Here is a 19656-nt window from a genome sequence, read left to right as displayed (position 1 = left end):
CTTCCTGGGGAAGGATCAGACGTGGAAAATAGGCTTTCTTCTCCTGGTTTTTGTTTGTTTTTTTAATCCTTACCCTAAGGAGAATAATAGTCTCCTGGAGTGCAGGCTGCCCTGGGGGCTGGGCACTGCGGCAGTCAGCTCCGCAGAGCGCTTTTCTCTCTCCCTCCTTCTTCCTCCTCCTCCAAGCTATTTCTCCCGCCCCACCCCCACAATCCAGTAACTCACTTTTGGCCGCCTGAACTACCTCCCTGTGGACCCTCTTCTGCTTGCTGTCTGTTCTCTGCCCTGTTTCAGTTTCTCCCTTTCTATTTCCCCTTCTCTGATTCTTATCTCCGCCATCCTCTTTCCATTCACTCTCAGCCCTCCATCTCCTTCCCCTGAGTTTTCCTCACTCCCCCATACTCTTATCACTTCCTTCCCATCCCACTCCTTCCTTCTCTTCTCTCTCCTTCTTTCTCTTTCCCTTTCTCTGCCTCTCTACCCCCTAGATTTCTCCCTCTCTACTCTTAGCTGTGCTAGTCTCTGTAGTACTAGCAGTTCACTCACAAGGTCAGAGCCCTCCTGGCAGAGTCAGAGATTCGACTGTCCTCAGCTCCCTATTTCCACTTGCTGGGAGAAACAAGAGAGCAAAACAGGTATGCAGGTTACTGCCATCAGCTGCCACCCCACAGACAAAGAGGGAGAAAGGGGCACTGTGCCAGCTCTAGCCTGCTGGGCCCAAGGCCCGTTCTCTCTAGGCCCCTCCTCACAAAAGGAAACCAGGACCGAACCTGGTGCCTTGACCAACAACTATCTCTCTAACTCCTGAAAAAATAGACCTAAATTCATAGGATTGAGTTCTAGCGCCCATAGGTCAAAGGAGCACTCTCCCCTCCCTCACGGGGCAGTGCTTGGCACACAGTGTAGATACATGGTTAATTCCACGGAACTCATTTGAAGGAATGCCTGCCGTGGCGCAGCAAGATGCTAACCTCCCTGAACAGTCTGGGGACTGATGCGGGGCGGGGCGGGGCGGGGGCGGGGCGGGGCGGGCCCCCCCTTTCTCCCCCGTACGCCAAAGACAGCTCTAAAGCTCACGAGGAAGGGAGGGAGCGTGAATATGCCTAGGAAAACCTTCCTCTGCAACTCCCTTCTCACACACCCCACCACCTCCCGGTCCTTGGGCTGAGTTCAGATCCTGCGCCCAGTCCGTGGGACCCGTGGCCCTGAGGCGACGGATAAGACCCTGGGGGGCAGAGGGATGACCGCCGGAGCAAGGGCAGGGCCAGGGCAGGAGAGAGCGAAAGAAAGCAGGCAGGACGCGGGCGGTTCCTGGAAGGAGTCTTTAATAAGGATTTGGTAGTATACAAGCTCTCCGGATTGTCTGGATTAACATACAGGGACTTAAAAAAGGCACAAAATCCTTTGCACAGCCGCTGGGGGCCCCTAGGGCGTTTCCTCCCTCTCCCTTTGTGCCCCCGCGCGTGTGCGTGTCGGTGCGTGGCCGTGTACAGCGCCCCCCACCCCGTGACCTTGCGCGTGTGCGTTTGTGTTGGTTGGTGTGTCGTCTTCAAGTGTCGGATTTGTACAGTACTCGCAGTCCTAGGCAGCCCAGCGAGGCGAGGGAGAGGAGGCAGGGAGCGCTCGGTGCATGCTTTGATAATACAGAGGCCGGAGCCCGGAGCCGCTCTCTAGACCGCTATGTACACCGGGGAAGGAGGGAAGGAGGGAAAGAAACAGAAAGGAAGGAAGAAAGAAAAGAAGCTTCCAATCGTTTCTTTTCTTGTTTCTTGCATGCTTAGTCTGCCCCGGGGAATAGTGCAAGCGTATAATACAGTATTATTGCATTAAAAAAGGGGGCTGGAGCGGGGAGGGGGCTCAGGGATAAACCAGCTGTGGCTCAGGACCTCTTGGGAGATTCAGGTCTCCTGTGCCCCCCACCCCCGTCTCCCTCCTGGCCAAGAAGGGGCCTCTTGGCCAGCGGGTGTCTGCTGAATGAAAGGGGGTGGGGGGAAGGGAGAGGAAGAAGGGTGCTTATGGCCTCAGAGAAAAATGGGCTGAGCTGCCCAATCAACACCCTCTCCCAAATGGTCGATGGGGATGAGGATGGGGATGAAGGGACGTGGGGCAGCCCCTCTTCTTGCCCAATACTGTCAGATCGAAGGAGCCCCGAGCCCCGTCTCTCTCCCCCCTCCTCCAAGGGAGGGAGGGAGGTCAGTGGTGGAACAAGTGCAAAGGAAGCAGATGTTGGTCCCTGAGTTTATTTTATGGGGAGGAGTAGAAGGTTAGGGGAACCCCCAGTGGCCACCATTGTGGGGGGAGGAGGAGGAGAGCGAATGGGGATTCCGGAACAGTGGGCTATGGCCAGTGGGGGCCAGGACTGCTCGGAGGGATCCAGGCTCTGAGCTTCGTTCTCCCTCACTCTAGGCTCTTTGGCATCCAAATTGCAAGGCCAAATTTTTTTTGGGGGGGGGGGACTGGAAACAGATAAGGGAAAGGGTGACCCAGCTCTTCTGGATGGTGAGGTAAGAAAGGATTGGGGGAAGATGGAAGATGAGGGAGAGGAACCCATTAAGCCAGAAAAACACCCCCCCCTTCCAAAAGCTCTTTCCCCAGACTCAAATCCTTCTCTCCCCATCCTGGAAGCACGTAAGTAAGGAGGAAGGGCACTCCTTCCTCAACCCCCCAGGCCCCACCCTGGGGAAAGAGTGCTGGAGGCCAAAAGAAACAAATGGGAGGGGGTTGAGGGGGGAGTGAGGACAAGGTCAGGGGCAAATAAAGGGAAACCGACAACATATATACAAATAGCCGCAGACAACTGGGGAGAAGGCGCAGCCAGAGCCCCAACTCCTCTGGGAGAAAGGACCCCACCAACAGCCCGGGGGCCGAAGCTCTGGAAATGGAGTGCTAGGCCTGGGGCTGGAGAAAGCGGAGGGGGCCATCCCGCGGGAGGGTGCAGGGAGAAAGCCGCCCCTTCCCCTAGCTCACCCCAATCCCCGGGCCCTGGCGCCGCGCTGTCCTCCCACGCCCGCGTCCCTAGCCTTGGTCACGCGGCCTCGTTTAGCAGCTTGTTACAAAGACACAAGATACATTCGTGATGCGATCGATCGCCGCCGCGGGGGTGGGGGGCACAGTACAAAGTTACTACAGTGAATGAACTTTTGGGAAAGCAGCCCAGAAACTCCACCGCCTGTGGTGTTGTCTGGGCTGGGGCTAGGCTCGGGGGTAGGGGGTTGAGATGCTAGGAAATGGGGGGGGGGAGCAGGGCGGCGCTTGGGGCCCAAGCAGAATTACAGCTCGCTCAGAAAATAAAACTCGATTGGGGGCTTTCGGAAGACAGCAAAACCGATTTCCCCATCCACACTCTCACTACCTCCTGTGCAGTTGTCCCTAAGCATCTGCAGGCCCCCATGGAAAGGGTGAAGTTTGGGGGACCGTCTTGAATATGAACAGTGGGGCAGAGCCTCCTTGGAATCCCCGAACACACACACACACACTGACAGTGCCAGGCAAGGGTATGGGATTCGAAGTTTTCCCCCCAACAGAAGGGCACTTGAAGTCCCCAAACTCACCCTACAGTCTCCAAACCTCGTCCCTCCTAGGTAATAGCCCTTTACTCTTCTGATGTCCACAGATGCTTGCCCAGGACTACCAGAAATCAGACTCTATGCCTTGGACTGATCTTTGGCTGTCTTGACCCCCAGAGTATGCCTGGCATGGTGCTGGTACCAACCCCCCTCCTTTCTGCACTCCCCTCCCCGGCCCTTCCTGGGTTGAAAGCCGGAAGGAGACTGGATCTTCTATCATTAGGTGGCCTCGGTGTTACGGCAAACCCATCCTGGAAGGTCAGGTTAAAAAACCATTCCACTGCCCAGCCCCAGGGTTGCGGAAGCTGATGAGGTGGGGTGACAGGCTGGGAAAGGAATCAAAAAAGGAAATGGAGACTGTCACACTTAACTGAACCTGCCCCAATGGCTTGGGGGCAAAGGTACAGATGGGAAAGGTCTGGTACTTAGTTACCTAATGTGGGTCCCTATCAGAACTGTGGAGAAAAGTCCTGGGGGATGTAAAGGGAGCTAGACTCCTTGGGGTGAGAGATTAGTAAAAGAAGTGATGAAACATTAGCTATTACGTTGCAGGAAATAAAGCCCCCTGGCCTGTTCTTCTCTGGCTTAGGAAGCAGGGCTTTTGCAGAAGAAATTTGTTCTTTCTCTTTAACGAAAGCTGATCCCAAACGCTCCCTAGACCTCTGTGACCACTCTACAATGCCAACGATTTCTACCACACTAGGGCCTCTCACCAGCAAGAGGGTCACGGCCCAGGTCCTATCTTTTAGGTTGGATTGAATCCTGTCAAAGGTGGGAAGAAAGCAGCACTTTTGCCCAGGGTCTCCCTGCTTATGCAGCTCCCCCATTCATCCCAGTCAAGAACCATACAGGGACACAGCAAGAGAAGAAGCAGACAGCCCTGGAAGCTGGGTAGGATGCTGGCAAGCTGAAGAGAGATGAACTCCACATGTCTCATCCCCATCAGCATTAACCCCCTCCTCAGTCATCAGTACAATTGATAGATGTCACTATGGCCACCCCAGCATTCAAGGACACATACATCAGACTGGGTAGCAGGTACTAGCCCTATTTCTGGGCTAAAATGGGGATAAGAAGGAGCAGGAAAGGGGTTTCAGATCCCACACCTTCCATGGCCTGCCTGGCAGGCAAGGGGCAAGGTCACCACACATGCTCCTGGGCCCAAATGAAAGTCACTAGGATAGGGAGCTCCAGTGAGCCAGCCTGGGGTAGGACAGACAAAGTAAGGAATGGAGAGAAATCAGGAGCCCTTATGCAGTTGCATGTAGAAATCCCCGTAAGCAGGGTTAAAGGTTAATTAAATTAAATTAAAAGGTTAACATGCACTAGAAATAGTCCAGGAGTTTCAACTTCCACTCACTCATAAGATCAGGGGTTAAATGCCCATTTGTCCACGCCTTCCCCTCATTTGGCCTGGATGAGTGGACCTGGTGCTTGAAGGCTTTTGAAGGCCAGGGAAGGTTAGCGATGAGGCAAACATCCTGCCCATCTGTGCCCATCTGTCTCCTGACCTGGGACCAAGAGCTATTAAAACCTTTCTAAAACACCAGGAAGACCACATGGTATCTACTAAAATTCACATGGAGTCACAGAACACACTCACATAAACCCTCGAGCAAGTACCTACTCACACACATACAAGCCTTCATACACAGACAGGCATATGGCATTGTAGCTTGGGATAGTAGAGAGAGCCCTAGATTTGGAGTCTGAAGACCTACATTCATATCTTAACTCTGTCACTGACTATTTGTGTGTCTTTGGACAAGTCACTTAATCCCCTCTGGACTTCTCTATATCAAATAAGAGAGTTGAATTAGATGACGTCTAAAATCTTCCTTCTACCTCTAAGATCCTATGATCTACACTCTGCTTGACCAAAAAAGCTTGAGGTTTTTAGAAGTCCACCTGGTTTGAGTGGGTCAAGAAGAAGACAGCTTCTCTTCCCAGACCCGAAGGCTGGGCCCCTGTGCTCTCCAAAAAGCCTCAGGCCCACACATTTAAGGAAAAACAGAAACATGGGTTCCTGAAATTTGTCAGGAGTTTAAAGAGCCATCTAATTTAGCTCTCATTTTACAGAGGAGAGAAATCCAGAGAGGGGAAGTCCTGAGGTCACGAGGGGAGTTGGTGGCCCAGCCAGGTATCTTTTCCAGGACACCAAGCTGCTCCCTCACAGAAAGACAGCTTCAGAGGTCAAAGAAATATCAACCTAGTGCCTTAGCCACTGAGCCAAGGAACTCAAATTCAGAATTCAGTAGATCTAGGTGTTTTATTGAATGACAAATCAGTTACCCTGCCCTGGAGGCTATCTCCAAATGCAAAAATCTGGTTCTGAACATGCACTTTTTCACTTGAGGATTCACATGTACCTGGCTCCCACTAGGTTACAAGTGTATTCTGACCTTTGTCTCTGACTCTCTGTCCTGCAACTTTCAGGACTCCCCAAAATGGAAGACTGTTCCCAGGGCAAGAGGAGATGAGTGTATGCAGGTAATGTGGGTGAAACCTGCTCTGTTCATCCTCTTTCAAAGATGAACGAACAGGGAATGTCCTCACCTTGGATTGGAGAGGGAGAAAGGGGAGAGGCTGCTGGTCAGATTTGGGAAAGGAAGACATATCACACACTATTCTATACCTTTGGGGAAACAGAAGAAGGGAAAAAAGGAAGAAAGTTCTCTTTTCTGTATAATCCCAGGCCCCCTATACATAAATAATCCAGGAAAGATCAATAAATAATTTAAGTAAATAAATAGACCAATATATTAAGTAAATTCTCAGTTATCTAGTATCCCTGGGAAATGAGATGCTCTGGTAAATCCAACAATTGTGTTTAAGAATGTGCCTGTAAAAAGATGAAAACACATCTTTTTTCAAGCAAGCATACCAGAATTCTTCCAAGCAAAGGCTGGGCTCATTCCATGTAGGGAATTGCCTTCAGAGAACTGCTTAAAAACCACACAAAATCTTCTGCCTCCTTACTGGGCAGTCACACCTCACTTTTGGTCACACAGACCAGCTATTCCCCAGCCTAACTGCCTGTTCCACTCTGCAGAACTGGCTCAGAATGATTTTTTGCTATTTACAGAAAAACAAATCCATCTTCAAAGAATCCAGGGATGTCACCCTGGAAGGGCCCCAGACTCTAAAAGCAATCCCTAAAGAGGAATTCCAATGTGTTTTGAGCAGTGACCTCTCAAATGGACTACTCTAAAAGACTGGGCACTGGATTACATTATGTGAGTTCTTGACTGACCGTTAAAAAAAAAAAAAGACTTCCCTACCTTATCATAAGGTATTGTTGGAATAAGGTTGCAGCTTCCCAAAGGGAACACAGAAATATGCTAAAAACTATTCTGAATGAAATTCAATCTTTGATGATTTAGAAACTACTCAGGACTTTTGTGGGCAATAACTCAGTGATGGCTGAACTACAACTATATGAAAGGACCAGTTAATGGAGAATTCTAGTTAATAGAATATCCTTTAACAATGGTGACTTCTTTCATATGGACTGTAATCAAAGCGACCTAATTCCAATTAGCCCAGGCCTTTGGAATTCTCTGTCGATGCAATCTTAAGAGAGAATTCCGGGGGGGGGGGGGGGGGGGGGAGGAGGGAGGGGCAGGTACTTTTATCATATGTCTCACTGATAAGGAGAGGGGCTTTCAAGGTGTTTAGAGACAAGGGACTAAGAGGAATGGAAGAAGGTTAGGGGACTGAATGGGAGGGTTCATGGGAATTAAGGTATATTCAATATTCTCTTGAATAGAGAGCAAAGAGAGATAGAAGGTGGGAGGTAAGCAAAATTTTAAAATAGGCATAGGTGGGGGAAGTCCTTTAAGAGTCTACTTCGAATTTAGCTCAGGAGTTTGCCAGAATTGAGGGAAGAAGTGGGACATCAAGGAGAAGGAGAGGGTAGGTAAAGGGCTACAGAACATCCGTATCCTCAGGTTTTATCCTAGGGCTTTTGGATTTGATGATCTACCTACCTCTATTTTTGTGCTTTTGTTTCCCTAAGACTTTTTGCCTGCCACCTCCTAGGAAGGGAACACAGAAGAAATTTACCCATTACCTTCCACAGAAAGCATTTGGAAGTTTTGAGGGCAGCAGTCAGGGTCTGGGAGTTGAGTTACAAATCCGGTAGCGGGCAGAGAACCCAAGACCTAAGATTGTTTGAGGGAATGGGGCTGCCAGTGGAAAATACTTTTTAAAAAAAATTTTTTTTTTTAAAGAAGCTATTTGCTGGAATAAGGTTTAGTGGGAAGTGACGAGAATGCAGAGAGATGGCTATGTGATGTCTAAAATCCTTTCCAGCACCAGCACCTTGTGATTCTGAGATTCCAGACACAGAAACCCAAACTAACCAAATCTGAGACCCGGCTCTCTCCTGGATTTGGAAAGGGATTTCTGAAGAGATAAGAGAAGGATTTCTGAAGGATAAGAGAAAAATCCCTACTTCCCACAAATCCAGACTTGTCCACTGAACTGGAAGAGAATGAAAGTCAATTCACAGAAATGGAACTGTCACAGGATTATCACTTTAGAGCTGGAAAAGACCTGAGAGGTCATCAAAGCCAGCTTCCCAGTTTTGCAGCTGAGGTAACTGAGGCCAAAGGAAATGAAGGAAAATCAGGATCAGTCACCAGAAAATACAAATGGAGAGTGTCCTGGTCTCTAAAGACCAAGGGACCAATGACCCTATAACAGGCTATACCAGGGAAAAGCTCTCAGTTCCTTGGAGTCCTAGAAAATAGAATATCAAAGCTGCAAAAGACTTCAGTGACCATTTCTTTCAGCTCCCTCATTTTTTTTTTTTTTTCGTTTACAGATTCCTCTTGGGACCACCGTTTCCAGCTAGAAACCACTGGTGAGGTGAGGAGTCCAAAGATGAGCCACTAAAGGAGGGAGAAGGGATAAGGTTGAGGAATTGATGGTATGGAGATAATTATTCAGTAATAAAGGGAATATCTCCCCCTCCCCAACACATTAGGGCAAGCATCAGTACACGCACATAACCAGCATGAGCTTCTCCGCAATAAACACATTTGCCATTGGAAAAACCTTTCAAGGGAGCCCCAGTCTCAAACTCCTGTCCTGTGTTACACTCAGATGTACTGCCCCTTCTTTTTCCCTGAGGGTGGAGGTGCTGGATGTCACTGGCAGGTATGAGGTGGGGAGGCACCTTTGCTGGGATCCCAAGGAACCCCAATATTTCCAAGGAGTACCTGAAAGGAGAGGTGGGAGGGTTGGGAGGTGACTGGAAGACACTGTTCCCTGGGATGATGACATGAGACAGGGAGCTAGGTCCTAGAGACTGTTCCATTCGAACATCCCTGAGCCTTGAAATACCCAGGGGAGCAACAGGGAAGCCCTCACTCCCAACTTTTCCAAACTGGGACATCCTCACCCCCACACTGCCTCCTAGACACTTGTTATGACTCAGCTGCCTGTTCTGAGGGAGGGATTTTGGCTGGTCAGAGGCAGGGTAGCAGCCACACATGGTTAGGTCATGCCCCTGTCCTTCCTTGCCCCTCACCAAGTGGAGACAGGATAAGTCACACCGCAGCAAAGGGAAGTTGGAGATCACAGATTACACGGCAGAGAGAAAACCTCACCCCCAAATTGACCCTGAGGTCTGGGACATCCCATCTCCCGGACACCTTCCTGTCCACTGAACTCTAGACAGTCAGTCATGTGCATCTGAGGGGTTTGGGAACTGGGTCTTCCAGCCTGATTTGACCTCCCCTTCTACACCAAACACTGCCACCACTGGCTCCCCCCTCCCCCCTCTTGTCGGTACTGGACAAAGGGAAGAATGGGGAGCAGAGATGGGAAGGGGGAAAGAGACCTTCATTTCGTGTTTGAGCTGAATGGCGGATGGTTTTTTTGGTCGGGGGTGGGGGGGGAATGTTACAGTACCTTGAGCCAATGTTATTGGGGGTGGCATGTATTGCATGATGGAGTGGGGAAGGAGAAGTGTGTGTGAATGTGTGTGTGTGTGTGTGCGCGCGTGATTATTGCCTTCTGGGAAGGAGCCACCTTCTCTGTCCGCCCCCCTCCCCTTGCACGCCCCCCTCCCCGCCCTGCCCCCTCTGGTGGGGAGGGGGGCCCAGCCTAGGTCTTGTGGGTGAATCGGGCCCACACCTGCTGTAGCTGGGACCTGGAGATTCGGAGCACCGAGGGCATGAGTCTGTGGTTGCCTGGCGCGAGGGGCGCGTGGCGCCGGTGGGGCGCTCGGACTGGGCTGCTCTCGGCCGAGCGGCTGCGCTGGATGAGGGAGCCAGAGCCGGGGCCGCCGGGGTGAGGGTAATGTTCCGTCTCCAGCGTGGAGGAGGAGAACACGGAGGACGCCAGTCGTCGTAGGGGGCTGTACCTCGGGAGGGAGTGCCCAGAGAGTCTGTCCTCCTCCAACTGAAAGAGACCAAGAAGAGTGGAGGGAAAAGAGGCGTCAGGCACAGACTCGACAGCTCCGTCTCGGGGGGCCAACACGCCGCTCACAGCCCCCTCGACGCCGGCGTCCCGGGGAACACGGGGTGGGCACCGCTAGACCAGGCTCGCCGACTCAAGCCTGCCTCCGAGCCGTGGCTCGGGCTCGGGGCTCCCTCCCCGACTGCTCTCTCCCCGGCTACACTCCATCACCTCCTTCGGGTGCCGGTGACTAGCCCCTTCACCTCTCCTAACTTCGCCTACAGCACGAATCACAGCGCTCACCACCTCCTCCATGAAGCCTTCCCCGGTTAACCTCACCTGGCTGTCATGGTCCCTTTGCACGGAACCCCTTAGGGACTGACTCAATATTTTATGCACTTTTGTATTTCTCCATGTGTTGGTTTGCAATAATAACTTGCATTTCCATAGCTCTTTCACATTGTCGGTTTACCTCACAATAATTCTGGAAGGAAGGAGTGCCAGTATAATTACCTGGCATTGCATAGGTAGGAACTTGGGCCTGTGTCACGCTAGTAAGGTGGTGGAACCCAGGTTTAAACAAAGGTCTACTGACTTTCAAGGACAGTATTTTCTTCACTTCACCATCCTCTTATCCTCCTTCTCTATCTCTGTGTCTCTGTCTCTCTCCCCCCTTTCCCTCACTTTGTCTCTGTCTCTGTCTCTCTCTCTTCCCATCTCTCCCTCTCCCCTCTCCCCCTCTCATTTCATCAGTGTAAGAAGCCCTCCGTGTTATAGTTCTCCCTATCAGTCCTGATCAGCACCTGCTCTCCCAGTTACAGTGTTGGTGCCTGAGGTGTCAGTTAAGGTCACATAGCCTGTCATGGGCAGGACTTAAACCAGAGTCTTCGGTAGTCAACTCGGTTGCAGTCATTCTTAAACTGTTCCATCTGCGGGATTTGTCTCCCTTCATAGACTACACATTTCCTAAATTCAGAGACCATGCCGACCATAGTTTTGAATTCTGATCCACCCAGAAAGGAACAACGGTTTTGAACTCAATAAGTACAGTCCATGGTGCTGAATTCTGCCTGCTTCACATATCTTAGCAGATGTGAGGCTGGAAAAGAGGGGAGGGCATTTTCTCACCATATCAGCTGCTCCCATACTGTTCCCTGCTGTCCAGGGAGCCAGGTCACTAGGCAGTGTCCTGTAGCCCAGACAGTTTTAGTTATCTCCCCTCTGTCCCGGGAAGTCAGGCAGGAGCTGTTTCCCACCCCTAACTCCATTGTCCTTAGAAGGGAGCCTGAGACTACCTGGTATATGGGAATGGATAGGCCAGTTTTAGCTACTTTGAACAGCTTATACTTAGTTCTCAATTCCCATCACTTAATCGTAGTGGTGATTTAGAAAATTAAGAAAGGGGATCTTGGAAGTCTTCAGTGCAGAGGGGTTAACTTGCCTAGGGTCACACAGTAAGTGTGTGTGGGGGGGGAAGTTTTGAGTCTGGGTCTTCCTGACTCAAGTCTGGTGCTCTCTCCACTATACTATGATGCCTTAGGGATGGTTTAAACTGCTTTCAGCACATAGCTCTGGGGATATCCTCAACACAGTGTCAAAGCCTCTTTGATTTCAGGCTTTGTTCCATCCCTTCCCCCAACTCCCCAAAGGGGCCACTCGATCCACACTTATCACAGCCCTGCCTGAATCCTAACATGTGTGTCTCTTGATCTTCCAAAGGTTCTCCCCCTCTGCTAGCTATTTCTTCTCTGTTGAGCTCAGCACAGTGCCTGGTGTATGGTAGGCATTTAATAAATATTGATTGGTTATTGATTACTGATATCACACATAACATCATCACTCCTCAGTCCACACACCTCAGGGTACCACCCTTGGGAATTCCACCTCACACTCAGGCACCAGAGATAAAAGAGATGCTCCCACAACCTGAGGAGAGGTTGTCCTGCTTTGTATAAACAGTCTTCTCTACCTATTTTGACTGTGACCACAGCTAACAGTAGATCAGACTTGAACCCTACACCAGAGCCTGACTGTTGACTTTTGACCTGGCCCCTCATTCCTCACTCCCTTTCAATCTCCTCTGAAAGTTCATACCCCTGCATATTGCTATTGTGCACATGGCCCCTTCCTAAAGGCAGAAGTCTGACCCAGACTCCTTTGAGCCATGGGGCACTTCACTCAGGGGCAAAACACTTGGCTCCAACCCCCTCTACCTCTCTCACTATGAACACTCTTCCCCCTCCCACTTCCTGCCTCCATCACCTATCACCTCTGTCCTCCCTCCCCTGAGATCCCCAGAATGGAGACCTCTTTCCAGGCTGTAATGGAAGGTGTGGCTGGTGTGTCCAAGGCCATAGGAAAGCACTAGGCAAGGCAAGACCTCTAGAATTTGGTCTAGGATTTCTTCTGAGTGTTTCCTCCAATGGATCTGCTGAGGAAAATTTAAGCTGCTCCCCACCATGGGAATAGGATGAATAAGATACCAGAAAAGGGGTCTGTAAGTGCTAGGGTGAGGGTGGGGGGCAGGGCAGACTACAGTCTTGTTTCCAGTTCAGGGATAACTTCCAACACAATGCTGGAAAATATACTGGGAGCATGCTTCTCTTGCCTACTCTCTTTGGGTTGGGCACTACAGGGAAAAGGTGACAAGCAGAGGCAAAGGGTTTGGTAGACAGGCATTGGAAGGATCCTATATCAAGTTTCCTTCCTTTCTTCTCTTTAGAGTTCCACTGAGGAAGCTGGAAGAAAATATATTTTAATGGGGAGAAGAGAGAGAGCCCCTAGATAGTACTAACCCTTCCTCAGTCAATTCAGGCTTGAGGGCCCATACCACCATTCCAATTGGAAAGCTCTACCTCAGGTCTCACCTCCATCTTTACGGACACCCTGCTTCCCTCCTAGAGATGATATATGAAATCTTGTGCCCCTTTTCCAAGGAGGCTCAAAGAGAAGGGCTTTACCCCCTCCCTATCCTAGTCACACAGCTGAAATAAGAATGAAGATCTAGGTGTCCTGGTTTCCAATGCTAGGTCACCTTCAACTGTCCCTCTGGGGAATATAGCATGAGAAGAACACCAGAGAACCAAAAGGTCTAAGGAAAAATGGGACTAGAAAGAAGCTGATGTGAAAATGTGGGGAATGAAGTAAGGGCTTCCATAGAAAATTCCTAGAGGCCTGTGGGAGGTGGGGAGGACATCAATCTTGAGGCTAAATTCTTACTATGATAAACTCTTAATTTTCCATGTTGATAGAGGAGGGGAAAGGCAGTCTGCATAACAGGAACAGTCCATTCAACAACGGAACAGAAAAAGAATCTATTTTTTTTTTGTTTCCCCACAAAAGATTTTCTTTCATTATTTTGTTTGACTCAGGCTGGATATAGTATTCACTAATGAGTCTGCAGTCTTTGAACCCACAAGGACTGACTGGGTTGACTGAAAGCTGGCCAGGGATGAAGATCTCCCTGCTGATGATTGGCAGGTTCATAACTTAGTGCTGGCTCTGTTTGAATTGAAAGTCCCCTCACCTTCAAAAGAAAATCTAGACCATAAGCTCTTTAAGGACAGGCCCCAATGCCTTGCTCATCTTTTTATCTCCCCAATGCATACAGAAGACACTTAATTCAATATTTATTAAGCACTACAAGAAAGCCATAATATAGCACATCAATAGGATCATAGGATCTTAGATATAGATCCAGAAAAGACCTTGGAGACCATCTAGTCCAACCTTGTCATTTAAGACATGAAGTGCCTTGCCCAAATTCATACAGATAGTGATCTCACACAACATTCAAACTCATGTCCTTGATGTTTGATAAAAGATGAAAGAGCTTTCAGTCTAATGGGGAGGATGGAATATGAAGCCTCTCCATCAGATCAGTACATTGTAGATCTCCTCATGCCATGCTCTCAAGAGGGACATTTGAAGGTTATGAAGAGTTTAAGTATGTCTTCATGCTCATGGTACAAATTCAGAGGAGAGCTCTATAAAAAGTGCTCCAAGGAAATTTGAGGGAGACATCATTTTTAGCTAGAGAGAATCAAGGAAGACTTCATGGATGAGGTGGTAACTAAATTGGGCCTTAAATAAAGATAGGGATTTTAACAGACAGATATGAAGAAAGGAATGAATTCTAGGCCTGAAGGGCATGGGGTGGGTAGGGTGGTACACCCAGTTATTTGCATGAAGGAGTGATATCAGAAAACATCTAGTAATTTACTCTAGCTAAACATAAGAGTATGTAAATGTGAGCACCTGGGTGGTGCAGTGGATAGAGTGCCAGGCCTGGAGGCAGAAAAACTCAGCTTCATGAGTTCAAATCTGACCTCAGACACTTATTAGCTGTGTGACCCTGGACAAGTCACTTAACCCTATTTGCCTCAGTTTCCTCATCTGTAAAATGAGCCAGAGAAGGAAATGGCAAACCACTCCAATTTCTTTGCCAAGGAAACCCCAAAAAGGGGTCATGAAGAGTTTGACATAACTAAAAAACGACTAAACAACAATAACAAAAAATGCGAAATATGAATCAAAAGATAGAATCCTCATACATCTAAGATACAATGGACCTCAGATACTATGTATTCAAAGAATCCTAGATCTGGAGTTAAAAGGGGCCTTAGAGGTTATCTAAATAGACTTCATCCTTTTATAGATGACAAGACTAAGGACAAAAAAAGCTAAGTAACTTGCTCAACATCACACAGGTAGTAAGCTAGAATATGATTGTTGAATGAATGAATGGATGACCTACCATGCCAGCCCTTGAATAAAAGGCAGTAAGTATTTGAATGGCCCTCAAGTGCTTCTGTGGGTTTCAGACTCCTGGTGCCAAAGGACTCATCCTAAGGATGGATATAATCATCCAGGGATACCCCAATGACCACAGACACTCTCTTGAACCCTGGGAGTCAGAGAACCCTCCCTTCTTTTTCAGGAATGGCTAGAATTCTTCAATATTATAGGCTGTATTTTGGATTACCTTAAGGGATATGGGAAGTAAAATTGCAGAAATGGCCCACCCTTCCACCCCAACCCAGTGTAAGTGGTTCCAGAAAACAAAGGCATACAGTAATAATGGCCTGAAGCAAAGAATCCTGTGACAACCTCAACCCCCAAATTACACATTGTTTTCCAAAGCCAAAACATTTCTTTATTATATACTGTTGGGGAATGTTGACTGTACTGCTCCCCCTTTTATTCAGATAACCAAGAACTGGTTGTATTTATTACCCTTTGACATGATCATTTTAATAAGGAAATTTACATAATAGGAGGTCACTTCCAGTGCCCAAACTTCCAAAGCAAAAACAGGATTTAATGACAGGCAGGAGAATGCTTAATAATTGTTTATTGAATTGAGTTGACAGGGACTCTGTTTACCCCTTCAGACTGGGAGTTCCCCAAAAGCTGGTCTTTCTTACAGGACTAAGTTCCCCAAAGACTCAGTCATGTGTCTCCTTCATACCTGGAGCCCTGAGAGCAAGAACTGTCTTCTCTGGATCTGCTCTCAGGGTCTAGAGAAGGTCCTCCAACACAGTTGTCAGCAAATTATGTGCACTAACATACTGAGAGACATGGTAATTGATGGAGAAAAGAGCTGAGTGGACAGTTACAGGTATTTCTGTATAAAGATCTTAGCACAGAGACTGGGACAGGATTGTGAGTAGACAGGTACAGGCATTTGTTTCAAGATCTTGGCACAGCTCTCTCTCTCTCTATCTCATACCTTCTAGACCTCATCTGGGAGGGTAATGAAATCAAAGGCTTATAGGAGTACAGATCTGGAAAATGGACCTTGGAGATCACTTGAGTTCAGCCCTTTCACTTTACAGATGAGGAAGATGAGGCCGAGACAGATGAGATGGCTTACCCCTGCAAAAGGTTGATATAACCAGCCACTCAAGAGTGTCCCCAGAGCACCAGACACTATGTTGTCATGTCAAAAACTCCCAAACTTAAAAAAAAGCCCCGTTCAGGACCCAGAACTCTCCACAGGAAGGAGAGAAATTTTTTTTGAGGTGGGGGGAAAGAGGGTGCGAAGGAAGAGTGAGGTGAGTGATCCCAAAGAGGAGATACATTTAGTGGCATCAGAGAGACATAGCATAGCATGTCTCTCTGATGACCCCATAGCATGGAATACCCAGAGTCCACAAGTTTCTACCACCAGTCCAGAAGAGAAAGGTGATAAGAAAGCGTCTACACTGAACCTATTTACTTACAGAGGACACCTCACAGGCTGACCTTGTACTAGCTGTCACATACTCATCTCAAAGGGCCCTGTCAGTTCTGTTAGTCAAGTAGTCCATGATCCTATATGCAGATAAGGTTATGTGTATGTTAGTCCTTCATTGCCAAAGAAAACTATGCCATCAGAGAAATGATGACATGACTTGCACTTGACTTTGTTTTGAGTGAGGGAGGGCTGTGCAGGTCACCAGCCTCACTTCTCCTCCAGAGCCATCTGAATCCAGTGACCAGATATTCATCAGGATGACTGGAGATGACCCAGGATGAGGCAATTGGGGTTAAGTGACTTGCCCAAGGTCACACAGCTAGTGAGTGTCAAGTGTCTCACCTCAGATAAGGTTATATATAATTGTACAACACACCCATGGACCCAGACTGAATGATTTAAGGATATATCCTGACAATACCAGTTGATATCCATAAATTTACACAGGTTTTGCCACATACACTTGCCCACACACAGACCTCACACACACTGACTATTTTCTGATATATCCATGTGCAGTGGACATGGACACACACCGATATACACATTCGTGTGCCTATTGTACCTATATATGCACACAGGTACAGACACACTCTGTCCTTCAAAGCTAAACTCAAACATGACCTCTTCTTTCCCATCTGCTCATGCTTCCTCTCCCCACTGAAATAATCTTCGCTTGTATGACTCATCTACATAAGAAATCTGCACATGTTCATATATTATATCTGAATCTATTTCTCTGATAAAATGTAAGTTGAGGGGTGGATCATTTCATTTTGTCTTTGAACCCTCATACCCAGCAAAGTACAAGGCATACTCTAGGTGCTTATTAAGTGTTTGTTGATGGATTGACCTTTACATGTACACTGACACTAACACATAATCCAAACATTGAAATACATACAAAGAAATTCCAAATGCCTCGTGGTAGAAGATTTTTTTTTAACCTTTTTATATAATGGATGCTTCTGGCAGTATGTTTTTTGCCTATGTTTGTAATTGAATGAAATACTAAATTTCAATTCCATGTTAGTGAAAATAAAGATATTATTTTTCCTGTGCAAGTTCATGGAATTCCTGAAATCTATCCTTGTGCCCCAGATTAAGAACTTCTGATCTAGTCTAAAACTTTCATGTTACAGTAGGGAGAACTGGGACCCTCCCACACAAAGTGGCACATGCATACACACACATAATAATGGACACTGTCACATTCTGTCACATGACATTAGGTGTATCACTCACCAATCCTTTTGTGCACATAAACACAACCATACACAGAGAAACAACACATTCTTATATCCCTTTGCTCCCAGAGTTTTACACACAGAGAGATAAGCACAAAACCACACCACTCCATCTCCTCTTCTCCCCACTTCTGGAAAGAGACAGACAGATGGCTGTGGCCTGAGGCACCAAGCTCAGGATGAGGGTGGGGGATGGGAGGGCCCAGTACCATGAGTTAAAGGAGCTACAAGAAAATAGTTGGCTCTGGAAAATGGAAATAAAACCCCAAGGGTGGTCAAGCAGTTAGGATGGCAGCTGGAACACAGCAGGTGGGGAAGCTGAGAAGGGGGTGGGGAGGTACTCCCAGAAACTCCAATGGCTAGGTCACTTTCTCAAGAGAGGTCTTCAGATGTGTCTAGGAAATAGTTCTAGCCTTCCTTCTGAAGATCCTAGCTTCTTCCTCATTTACTACTCCCATCCTACCCTCATTTTTATAAGCAAGCCCCAGATCTATCTGTTGCCTTCAGTAGCCCCATTCCACCTTTTTTCTAATCATCCCACCCAGCTTTCAGATATTAGGACCACCCTTCTCAGCACCATAACTCCTCTCCTTTCATTTACACAGATTTCCCCTTCTCCAACTATATGAAGTGACAGAAAGAGTAAAAGTGAATGTCCTCTCCTTCAAAATCCCCTCTCTAAGTCTTCATGTAATTTCTACCCTCCTCCCCTCAAAAGCACTTACTGACCTGAGGAAGAGTACACTCAATCACTTGCCCAAATCCATCACTATTAATGTCAGTCACTGCAAGGTTGTCACTCTCAGACTTGGAGTATCCTCTTTCCCCAGAACCACTCCCCCAAGTCTGTGTCCCTTGATTTTAGGGTGCCTAGACTAAGGCAGAGATGACTGTGAGACAAGTGAGCCCCCTCTGCTCCTCTGACCCAGGACAACATCTAATACAGTTTGACTTGAGAGGTATCACAAGATTTCATCTATAACCCAAATCTACTCCTCTCAGGCCTGCATGAACTAATATGTGTTGGTGTACATGCATAGGTCAATCCATCAACTTCAGATATCACCCACTTCTAAACGGTGTGAAATTCTGATCATAGGAGTTAATATAAAATAGGATTCATAGAATGCTAAGAAGCCATAGAGAATCTTAGAGATCATCTAATCTAACGTCCTCATTTTACAGACAGGCTATGTCACTCTTGTTTGTATATGGATGGGATCTTTCAATATACCACACTGCCTTTCTCTGATCTAGAAAGCAGAGATGAAGTCTTTAACTTTACAAGACCAAAAGTAGAATGAACAAATTAGGGCTAGTTGGTCTGGAGACAGAGAGGTTGGTCTCTTTCAGAATGGCTCCCATTAGCATGGATAAAGACTGAATATGCCACCCTGGAGGGCCCAAAGAGCCTAGCCCCAGGAGCTGGATAGTGGGAATATAGAGAGAAAAGAAAGAGCCCAGAACAGGTGCAGAAAATGAGGCAGAAGAGGAATGGAACATCTTCCTTATTTTGCTTTGCTATGTTCCCAGTGGGACTGGGCCTCCGAGAGTTAGTGTGCCCTAAGCCTACAGTCTAGTTAGTCAGGGCAGCCATTTGCAGGGGCTGAATCTATACAGAATACTATTCTATATTCATCAAATGAGATAATATTTGTAAAGCACTTAGGATAGTACCTGGCACATGGTAGGCACTTAATAAATGCTTCCTTCCTCCCTCCTTCCTTCTTCTTTCCTATCCTTCTTCCCTCCTACTCTCCTTTCTTCTCTCCTTACTTCTTTCCTGCCTTTCTTTCCTTCTTCTTTCCCTCCCTCCCTTCCTTCTTTCATTTCTTCTTTCCCTCCTTTCCTCCTACTCGCCTTCCTTTTACCTTTTTTTCTTCCTTTCCTTTCTTCCTTCTTTTCTCCCTCCCTCCTTTCCTCCTTCCTTCCTAGTCTCTTTCTTTTCCTTTCCCCTTCTTTCCTTCCTTTTCCTCCTTTCTTTCTTTCTTTCTTTCTTTCTTTCTTTCTTTCTTTCTTTCTTTCTTTCTCTCTCTCTCTCTCTCTCTTTCTTTCTTTCTTTCTCTCTTTCTTTCTTTCTTTCTTTCTTTCTTTCTTTCTTTCTTTCTTTCTTTCTTTCTTTCTTTCTTTCTTTCTTTCTTTCTTTCTTTCTTTCTTTCTTTCTTCCCTTTCTCTGTAACCTACTTAACTGTTCTGG

The 19656-nt window shown here is 47.6% G+C and overlaps 1 protein-coding gene and 1 long non-coding RNA gene across 4 annotated transcripts in view; one reads left to right on the top strand and one right to left on the bottom strand.

The window, feature by feature from the left end:
• TTBK1 (tau tubulin kinase 1) overlaps positions 1-19656 on the bottom strand; it is a 71697-nt gene that overhangs the window by 19028 nt on the left and 33013 nt on the right. The window contains exon 14 of one of the 2 annotated variants that reach the window (XM_072642234.1): positions 9709-9977. The exons of the other annotated variant lie outside the window; for it this stretch is intronic. Within the exon in view, the coding sequence (XP_072498335.1) occupies positions 9709-9977 (269 nt within the window). The remainder of the gene's footprint in view (positions 1-9708; positions 9978-19656) is intronic. 2 annotated transcript variants of the gene reach the window in all.
• LOC140526209 (uncharacterized) lies at positions 258-8634 on the top strand. Of its 2 annotated transcripts, none has more exons than XR_011974278.1 (5): positions 258-635; positions 3614-3824; positions 6003-6056; positions 6652-6802; positions 8395-8634. It is a non-coding gene; the product is annotated as an uncharacterized lncRNA (long non-coding RNA). The 2 variants fall into 2 exon arrangements; XR_011974277.1 differs by lacking the exon at positions 258-635 and adding an exon at positions 1051-2504.

This window comes from Notamacropus eugenii, chromosome 2, assembly GCF_028372415.1.
Source record: "Notamacropus eugenii isolate mMacEug1 chromosome 2, mMacEug1.pri_v2, whole genome shotgun sequence".
NCBI lineage: Eukaryota > Metazoa > Chordata > Mammalia > Diprotodontia > Macropodidae > Notamacropus > Notamacropus eugenii.
This window is presented reverse-complemented; position numbering and strand designations above follow the sequence as displayed.